The 8,800-nt window shown below is 49.7% G+C and overlaps 3 protein-coding genes across 5 annotated transcripts; 2 read left to right on the forward strand and 1 right to left on the reverse strand.

Moving 5' to 3' along the window:
- Window positions 1-1,816: 1,816 nt before the first annotated feature.
- H257_18950 (hypothetical protein) lies at window positions 1,817-3,302 on the reverse strand. Of its 3 annotated transcripts, none has more exons than XM_009848098.1 (5): window positions 2,703-3,302; window positions 2,537-2,656; window positions 2,366-2,490; window positions 2,093-2,284; window positions 1,817-2,047 (listed from the first exon to the last, which is right to left on the reverse strand). In XM_009848098.1, exons 1-5 carry the CDS (start codon window positions 3,289-3,291, stop codon window positions 1,832-1,834), a joined length of 1,242 nt encoding a protein of 413 aa, XP_009846400.1. In that variant the 5' UTR covers window positions 3,292-3,302; the 3' UTR covers window positions 1,817-1,831. The 3 variants fall into 3 exon arrangements, with proteins under 3 accessions (XP_009846400.1, XP_009846399.1, XP_009846401.1); XM_009848097.1 differs by having other exon boundaries at window positions 2,324-2,490; XM_009848099.1 differs by having other exon boundaries at window positions 2,093-2,490.
- A 728-nt stretch (window positions 3,303-4,030) lies between these two features.
- Window positions 4,031-6,600, forward strand: H257_18951 (hypothetical protein; the record flags this gene model as incomplete). The annotated part of the gene is made up of 3 exons (XM_009848100.1): window positions 4,031-4,974; window positions 5,116-5,238; window positions 5,286-6,600. The coding sequence occupies 3 exons, from the start codon at window positions 4,031-4,033 to the stop codon at window positions 6,598-6,600; spliced, it is 2,382 nt and encodes a 793-aa protein (XP_009846402.1).
- Window positions 6,601-7,522: 922 nt separating this feature from the next.
- On the forward strand, window positions 7,523-8,374 carry H257_18952 (hypothetical protein; the record flags this gene model as incomplete). Its single annotated transcript, XM_009848101.1, has 1 exon — window positions 7,523-8,374. One exon carries the CDS (start codon window positions 7,523-7,525, stop codon window positions 8,372-8,374), a length of 852 nt encoding a protein of 283 aa, XP_009846403.1.
- Window positions 8,375-8,800: the final 426 nt, after the last annotated feature.

Below are 8,800 nucleotides of genomic sequence, written 5' to 3' on the forward strand. Positions count from 1 at the left end.
TAGCCAACAGATATACATGCAAGCCACTCATGTATCTATGGTCTCAATTAGTGGTGGCTAGCCACTGGGGACTAGGGTTGCAGGTTGTCTCAAAGTCACTGTCCAATCACTGATCACCATGTCCGTGGGACAACTAGTGACATACTCATCTCCATACAATTTCTCATATAATATCATGTATACTTTAGCACTATACAAAGTTAGCATAATAAGTATACTACGCATATCTGGTTTAACCGGATATTCTCCCGTCTAACAGAAGTACCGCTGGACGGTTGAAGATCGCATGACGATATCACTGTCTCTTCGTGAGTGATACTAATGCTCTTGCTGTTGACCACATCGGTGTTTCAACCTGAGGATGCAGCTGGGTGTGACCACGACGAGCCCCAAAACCGCCACCGTTGTGTGTCTCGCAGGAGTTGCGATGCTCGAACACCCGCCGCAGCATGTTATGGGCCATGACTCCGTTCCACAACACCGCATTGGACAACTTGTGACGGTTCACAGTTGTGCTGAACGGACGGACGTACCTTGGAGGACAAGCACGTCGAGTAATGTGGCCTGCATTTGACACAGCGTCGCCTTGGTAGCCGCGGTGGTGGTTGTGTTGAGGATGTACTGTACTGTACACGAAGTGATCAATGGCAGCTCAGACCTTGACGTGCAGCACTGTCGTGGTGTCGTGTTGGTGTGTACGGTTTACAGGCTGCAAATCCCTACTTGCAGGAGCGACCAATCGTTGTAATACGCTGCGACTTGACACAACAACGGTAGTACATACAGTATTATTGGTGGCTGCTGTGGTGACAGCATGCTCACGACTTGGGCAGGCGAAGCGAATACAATGAAATCGTGCGTAAACCCTCCCAAATTAGCACAACGACGAGCCTCTTCATCAAGCTAAGTTCAGAAACGGAGGAGAAGTCGAACATGCAAAGCAAAAAAGGTGGTTGATTTGCACAACGCGTGAGGTTTATGCCATCGACCTGTCCCTGCTAGTCGAAAGCCATCACTACCCTCCGCCCATTTAGCTCTGGAGTTTATCCGTCTGTTTCGTGTTGACTTACTGTACAGTATTCTTTCCCACCAGTACGGAGGAAGAATTTTTGCCATCCATAGGAGCATCCGGCTTACTTTGTGTACCTGTGGGACAACAGGATACCAGCCTGTCTGAGACATGCCGCATGTCACGTTGAAGAAGTGATACTGTACTATTAATACTAGTACTGTACTAGTACTTCGAATACTAGTAGGTAGTAAGTACTATTAATAGTAGGTTAGATTGATTTCATATGTAGGTAGATTGATTTGATATGTAGGTAGATTGATTTGATAGGTACTTCAAGTAAGTTAGATTTGCACCGTACTAACACCAGTTTCTTGTTGTACATTTACAGATTTACTGTTAACTACGATATCAGACCATTCCACCGCCGTAGCACGGCGAGAGGATCCACCACAGTACCACGACCCAAGCAATGTGCCGCTGCCATAACAAAATGCCGCGGACGGCGCCTTGCTGCAGCATCCCAATAAAGGCAAATTAAATTTTCGGTATTGTGTTTGATATACCTCTAGTGCTTCAATTTATTTCAATATTCTTCATATGGCTCAATGGTATGATCTCTGCTTAACGTGCAGGAGGTCCCGGGTTCAATCCCAGCTACCGACCCTCACGGTGGTGAATTTACATTAATTTGTGCTTACCCATCTATCCAGGTCGGTAGTGTAGGGTCGAAAAAAAATGTCAGTAAACTGTTTTTATCAAAACAGTACCACGCAGTACTATTAAGAGTATATGTTTATGAATAAAGTACGAATATATTTATTATTCAACAAAGGAAACCTGTCCGTTTTCTATACGAACTTCGCCGCAAAAACGTGGACAGAAGATTTGTTCCAACGCTGCGTGACAGACGATGAGCATTTCAGTGGTCGTCATTAGGGACGGATCGCGCCACAGAAGCGCTTCCGGCTTCCAGCTGGGTGGATTAATCCAGTCCGGTCGTCCAACTTGGACTTCGGCCACCAAAAGTCGAGTTTGCTATGCAGTTAATGTGTGAAATACGTAAACAATAAATACTCGTACCTGCTTCAGCTCCTTAAATGATAACGAAGCAAGGGACTGAAGCAACTTTTTGCCGTCACGGGGGCGGTCGAAGTTGTCCTTGATCAGGTACGCCGTTATGTCAAAAAGGTCACCACTTACGAAGTACTGTTCGTTCGGACGCTGAATACGCACGAACGACATCTCTGGTTTGTGGCCGTTTACATGAACCACCTACCACAGTATGATATATTTGTATTGACAGTATACTACCGCAAGTGTTCCTTGGGCAGCATTCACGAATTCTTGCATCACTTTGAATAGCTTGGCCTTTTTTCGGGCAGTCGTCCGTGCATGTGAAGTCCGTTTCTTCACCAGGAATTCGGTGTGGTCCACACAGCGGAGTATGCGGTTCATCGTGATGGGGAATGGCACATTGTCTATCACAGGAGTCTTGTGAGCGCATCAAAACAAATATAATCGTACGCGCAAGCAAGTTGGACATTGATGCTGTAAAGCCGAGCGTCTGGCAATCACTTTCTACACACCGAGCCAATTCGTACGCCTTGTCGCCAGGTCGATACCAGTCCAATAGCATTTGGGTATCTACAACATGCCTTAGGTATAGTCAGCAATACCTACGAAGCTGCACCTGGAACGGAGGACTTGATGCTTTCCCAAACAACCCAGAATATTGCCTTGGCGCAGGACTCGATGGCAAACGCTTGAGCCGCCGCTTTTACCAAAGGGAGCCTGTCGAGGAATGTCCCTTGCATTCTTGATGCTGCGCATATCTTCTTGATCTTCCCAATAGCTGCGTGAGGCCGGAGTCGGATAGCTCGATGGTCGAATGCCCAAAAACTGGGTGTTGCTTCTAGTAATGTCGGGGATGCATCTGGAGCATTACTCTCAGTCGTATGCTCATCTTGCGTTGGCAGCTCAGGTGAACGAAAACGTTGCCATGCAAGGTGATCGTGCAGCCAAGATTCCCAAGACGTCGGCACGACTGCAGGAAACGAAGCAAGTTCAAATCGGCTTTGCAGCTCAGGCGGACCACCGTGGAGCAGTTGTTCCACCATTCGAAGCTCCAGCGAGGCCTTCGCAATCCCTCGGTTCGCCGACACATTCGCCCATCGTAGGATCGCGACAATATCGCCGACAGTGAGGTTGAGGTTAGCGTAGGAGGTGTTGGGTCTTGCAAACATTGCGGCACAGGGCAAATAGTAGATTGATGCTTTCATGTTTGTACATGCTTTCACCACAATTATATTCCGCCAAGTTTCCTTTCATACGGAACTCAAGTATGAATTGCAGGGCATTAAAATTCCTGCTTAGGAACGTTACTGGCCACTCACACAAGAATGATTTCATGTGTAGATGGAGTGAACTTTAATGTAGTTACAATATTTCCACCTATCACGACTAAATTTGATTTGTTATGTAGGTGGAATAATTAGGCCACCAGACTGTATGGATGACCACTTCAACGAGGAAATAACGTAACTGCTGGAACTCGAGACCCCTCGTCTAGGGCATGCCGCGTTCCATCTTGTGCCGCACATGTAACACCGCGCCTAAGCTCAAGCGTTGTTCCAGCCAGATGTGCGTGCAGTGCACTTGTTCTTGTCGAGCGCATACGTCCTCCAAGAAGCAACGATTTATCGAAGGATCACGGGCTACGTTGGTTGCCGATACACTCGAAGCGCTTGCCAGGGATGCTTTGGATGAACGTGTGCACTCCTCAGCTTCTGAAAGCAGTGCCTTCCCCGGTCTTACCAGTACGTTTTACGTGGCCTCAGTCAGCTACGTCACCGGGAACTCACAGTCGTCCTTGTAGGGGGTCTAGGATACGCTGCCATACCCCCATCGCACATGCCCCTTGAGTTTTCGTCTCGTTTAGCTAACCTCATTCTGGGCCACGACCTGCTTGTTACAGTTTGCCCCGGAAAATTGTTCGTACTTCCAACGGCAAACGCAAGCATGACCCAAGTGCAGTTTGATGCCAACAGCGCACACGTCTTCGTCTTGAAGACAAAGTTTCGCGATGGCGTGGTGGATACGTTGTACTGCTCTCTCTGTAAAACCACGAGGAACTTGCTTGCACGAGAAATTGTGATGGGTCGAGTTGACGCGTCGCTTCGAACGCACGGTGCCTTCCTTGCCCAGTGCTCCGATCCCGAATGTGTTCATGTCGGAGCATTCAAGATCATGGCCACGAACCTCCCGTCACCGCCCCGCGGTGTTGACCTCTCATCTGTTTGTGACATTGTTCCTGGGTGCCAGTTCGGCGTGACATCCCTTGACATGCGTACGCAATTGTTTGCGTCTGTGCAAGCTCATGGGAACCCCCTCGATCGTGTGCTGCTTGTGCTTGAAGGAGAGAACTCGTGGAAATGCACAACATGCCCTCGCAACGATGAATGCAGCCATCGAACGACTTGGCAGAGCTTTCAGGAAGCGGCTCACGCGGACATGGGGATCGACATGGGTGTCGACATGGAGTGGCTACAAGACGACGTGGAACAAACGTCGACTCCGTGGGTGGTTCCTGCCGTTTCGTTTCCGGTTCAGGCTCACCTACAAGCTGAAGTCAGGATGCGGCGGGGGTTTCACACTTTGTCCCAAATGACCTCCACTGCATTCGTACCACGTCAACTGCATTTGCCAGTGTGTCCGTGTGGGTCACCGTACAACGAAGAAGCTCGTGTACCCGACTGTGTTGGAACCGTGTACGGTGTGCTACACAGTGTACAGATCGTGGTGCAGCAGTTCCGTTGCACGAATCTGGATTGCACGAACCTGCTTCCATTCGACGGGTTCTACCACGGATTCCTCAGGACCGGCCGCACCACCTTTATCGACCTGGACCTTGTCAACCTCATTCGCCTTAACACAATTGTGGGTGCAACTCCGATGTCGGCAACGTACAGAGTTATCGAAGGAATGTACAGCTCTCAAAGCGGACGACTATGTAGTCGAGCCACTTTTACGCGTGCATGCTGGACAATTTTGAAATCGTAAGCACGTTGCGCAAGTTGAATTTACGTCATAAAGCTATGATGTAGCCTCGACATCAACTTGGCGAAGAGCTTCAATTGCCCCCATTGTGGGTCGTTGGACACAGCTCCAATTATTATTGGCGATGGTAATGCAAAGATGGCTTGCCGCCGTGAGTACTCTACGACCAGGTAATTGCATCTCCTACACATAGCTCCACACAACGTAAAATATGTAGGCAAGCCTACCCAAGACACTCAATTCCCCGCCACGGCATTCCGCTGGAGCATCGGCAATACATCAGGCATGCGGAAACAAGGAAGCAGTTGCTCAACTTCTGTGGCTCCCGCGCATTCCAAGGTGACAACCCCCCCAATGCTATGACACCAGGTGTTCACAACCACCTTCGTGCTCTTTTGGTGGACCATGCTGAGGACGTCGTTCCTCTGTTGGACGTCCTTGTTTACGGTGACGAGTGTGTAAACGGTTTGTGTCCGCGTCAATGGCGCGAGTTCCTTGGCGATTTGGCCAGACAGTCCCCTGTACAGAACGCAGTCGTGCGCAGTCCAAATGTTATGGCGCGTGTGCTTTTGGATCTGGGACGCCCGTCCCGTCGACGTGACGCCTTCGCAGAAACCACAACGCTTAGTAACCTGCAACGAAACATGCCAAGCCTGGCTTCAGCATTGCGTGCAACTGGCATGGATGTTGATTGTGATCACCCCATGTGGCCAGCCTTATCGCCAATATTGACACGCTTGTCCGTTGTGTTTTGCACCTACCTGCAGACGTTGCCAGCAAACGAGCAGACCCCCCCTCCTGACGACCTGGATGCTTGCACCAACACGTATACTGACGAGGACCTGCACGAGTGGTTTCCAGGAGCGCCGTGTCGTCGTACGCTGGGGGCCTACCAAGATCAGCACAGGAAGGACGATACGATTTGTTCCAAGAGTGCACCGAGCGTCCGATACAAAATGCCAGGCATCTTCCACTTCTGTTGTCCTCACGGTATCTGCCTCGGGTTTTCCGTCATGCACGATCACGAGTCGCCTGTTCACCCGTTCTCCATTCTATGCCAGCGGTGGTCGAACTCGGACTATCCCCGTGTTGTTATCATGGACAACGCGTGTAACCTGCACACTTACTGCTTGCGACGTGAGCCGTACTTCTTTCGAAACGTGTGGTTTCTTGTGGACAGGTTGCATTATTGCAACCACGTGAACTGTTCCAGTGGTTACAAAGTCGACAACTTCCCATTCTTGAAGGACATAAGTACTGTTGCGTGCGAAGCGTTCAACTCGTCCTTCAAGGCTGTGGTGAAGCAGGCTGGTTTCATGGGCATGGATAACTTCATCCTGTTCACGAAACATTTTATAACATCGACGAACGACCGCCGCATTGAAAACTTGAAGACGGAAATCCAGGCGGGTGGCATGAAATGCGAAACATGGCGATCTGTGAATGCATTGATATCCAACCTTGAGCTACCAAGTAACCGGCTTCCATGCGTGCAAACGGATCCGTGTAGCTTATGTGCGGCGGGGAGATAAATGCAAAGGCAATATGAAATAAGTACAAGTACATATGAGTCTTTTACGACTTACGTTTCGTAGGTACTGTTGTCTTAGCTTTGGTGAACCGTGCCGATGACCTTTTCGCTGCCAACATGGAGCACATCACTGGTGCATTTGGTTGGTCACGCTGCATTTTCACTTCATCTCCACACCGCCGATGACGAAGAAGTTAACCACCATAACTGTGAAGTGGGAATGCGTTGAGGCCCTGGGTGCCAAGACGATGACTGTAGACGACGTGGTGCGGCGAACTGGTCGGAGTGTCAGCGCGGTGTACAAGTGGATGAGTTCGAAGCAGACCATTGAAGATCATGTGGCACAAGGAATGGGTGACAGGGTACGTGTCGTAGTCCGCAAGCCCAATAGACGCAAGAAACGTATATCCTTCTTCCGCGGCCACCGCACCCCCAAGGGAAAAGTCCTCGACGTCATCGAATGGATCCAAACCCAGCCCCATCAGAGCTTGGACATGGAAGCAATCGAAGAAAGGTGCCTCCAGATCCCAGTGTACCGACTAAAGTCCATTCAAGCTCAAAGGAGTTACATCCGAGCTCTTGTCCGCCGCCAAGGACTTCAAAACCATGTCAAGTTTCGTGTGACTTCCCCAAGCGCTGAGGCTGCCGTGGTCACCAGCACCATAACAGCAACGACGACGACAAATGCTACAGCAACTGGGCCTACCGTGACAACAACTGTAGTGGCTACAACAACCACGGAAGGAAATGAAGCACCAGAGCCACGCGCGATCATCCAACCCGCTCCTAAGGTCCTTACCACGCCACCCGGTTATGCTTACCCCCACCCCTCCACACAGTCAAAGGATGCTGGTTCGTCCGTACATGTCGGTGCAATCGATCCATCTGCATCCCATGCACCCAGTTACACGTCCCCCGTGACCATGCAGTCCGAACAACGCAATCAAGGAGCTCGATTACAACCGAGCACAGGGGCATCGTCAAACCAACCTACCCAGGAAGCCCCTCCGGGACTCATTGACCTGTCAAATGAGCCGACCGCCGAGGACCAAGCAATCGTGGCGCACGCCATGAAATCATTTAAACGAGTCACATCGAACCTCTACAAGGGCGACACTCGTATTGAACGACTGCGACTTGGTTACGATCCCTATCCCAATCTTGCGGAGCTCCCTCGGTCCCCCATCACGCGGCAGTGCAAGTGCTGGCTAATTAATGCTGGCGCGCAAGGAATGTTATGCGATACGCTCGCATGTGCCAACTCCTCGGAATACGTTGTCTGTCCACCGGATTGTACTTCGCGCCACCGCTGTGCCAACCAACGATTTGACAAACACAACGCTGAAGCGCCACACGAAGTGTTTGTGACCCAGCGTACCGGTCTGGGAGTGAAGGCGTCCGAGGTGATTCCGTTGGGTGCCTTTGTGATGGAGTACATGGGTGAGGTCATTCGTGGCGATGAGTTCAAGAAGCAGATCATTCAAGATACCGTTGATGGCAAGCGGGACTTTTACTTCCTCAGTATTCGGGACGACTACTTCATTGACGGTCGCCTGTACTCGAACAGTTCCCGGTTCATCAACCACTCGTGTCAACCCAACTGTGTTATCGAAGTATGGAAGAAATGCGGCATCAAGCGAGCTGCCTTGTACGCGTTGAAGGAAGTTGGCCGCTTTGAAGAACTCACGTTTGATTACAACTGGTGGAATACCTTTGATGCATCGAACTTTGAATGCCGCTGTGGTGCAGAAAGATGCACGCGTCAAGGGGTTTAACCGTATTATTTTGATCTCCATGTGGATAATGAAATATGTTGTTAATGGAATATGCATATCTTGTTCATTGTATTAACATTAACATTAACAATTAACATTAACAATACTAAGTAGTACTACGTAGTAAATGACTGCGAGTCAAGACCAAAATTCGATGCATAAATCATATTTCACGTTCAAAATAAATCTTTCAAAAATGCACAAACATACTGGGGGTTGTTATGACCAAGTCTGCCTCATTTGCCGCATCCGGTAATGCGGTGTTGAATTGCCTTTTTTTTGTATTCGGTAGTGGTATTCCACGACTCGAAACCATGATACTGTACAGTATGATGTCGATTACACACAGAAAGTGCACGCCGGCACTATCAGTCAAGTACACGATCAGGGCCCAGTTGACTGTATGGATGTCCAAAATATGCCCTC

This window comes from Aphanomyces astaci (genome assembly GCF_000520075.1).
Source record: "Aphanomyces astaci strain APO3 unplaced genomic scaffold supercont1.279, whole genome shotgun sequence".
In the NCBI taxonomy this organism is placed as follows: domain Eukaryota; phylum Oomycota; class Saprolegniomycetes; order Saprolegniales; family Verrucalvaceae; genus Aphanomyces; species Aphanomyces astaci.

Excerpts from the sequence above, each read along its gene's own strand:
- H257_18950 (XM_009848097.1), bottom strand. The coding sequence starts at position 3,291 with ATGAAAGCATCAATCTACTATTTGCCCTGTGCCGCAATGTTTGCAAGA. Across the intron at positions 2,491-2,536 it reads AATGTCCAACTTGCTTGCGC|ACAATGTGCCATTCCCCATC; the intron begins GTACGATTATAT and ends CTCCTGTGATAG. Across the intron at positions 2,285-2,323 it reads CTGCCCAAGGAACACTTGCG|GTGGTTCATGTAAACGGCCA; the intron begins GTAGTATACTGT and ends ATACTGTGGTAG.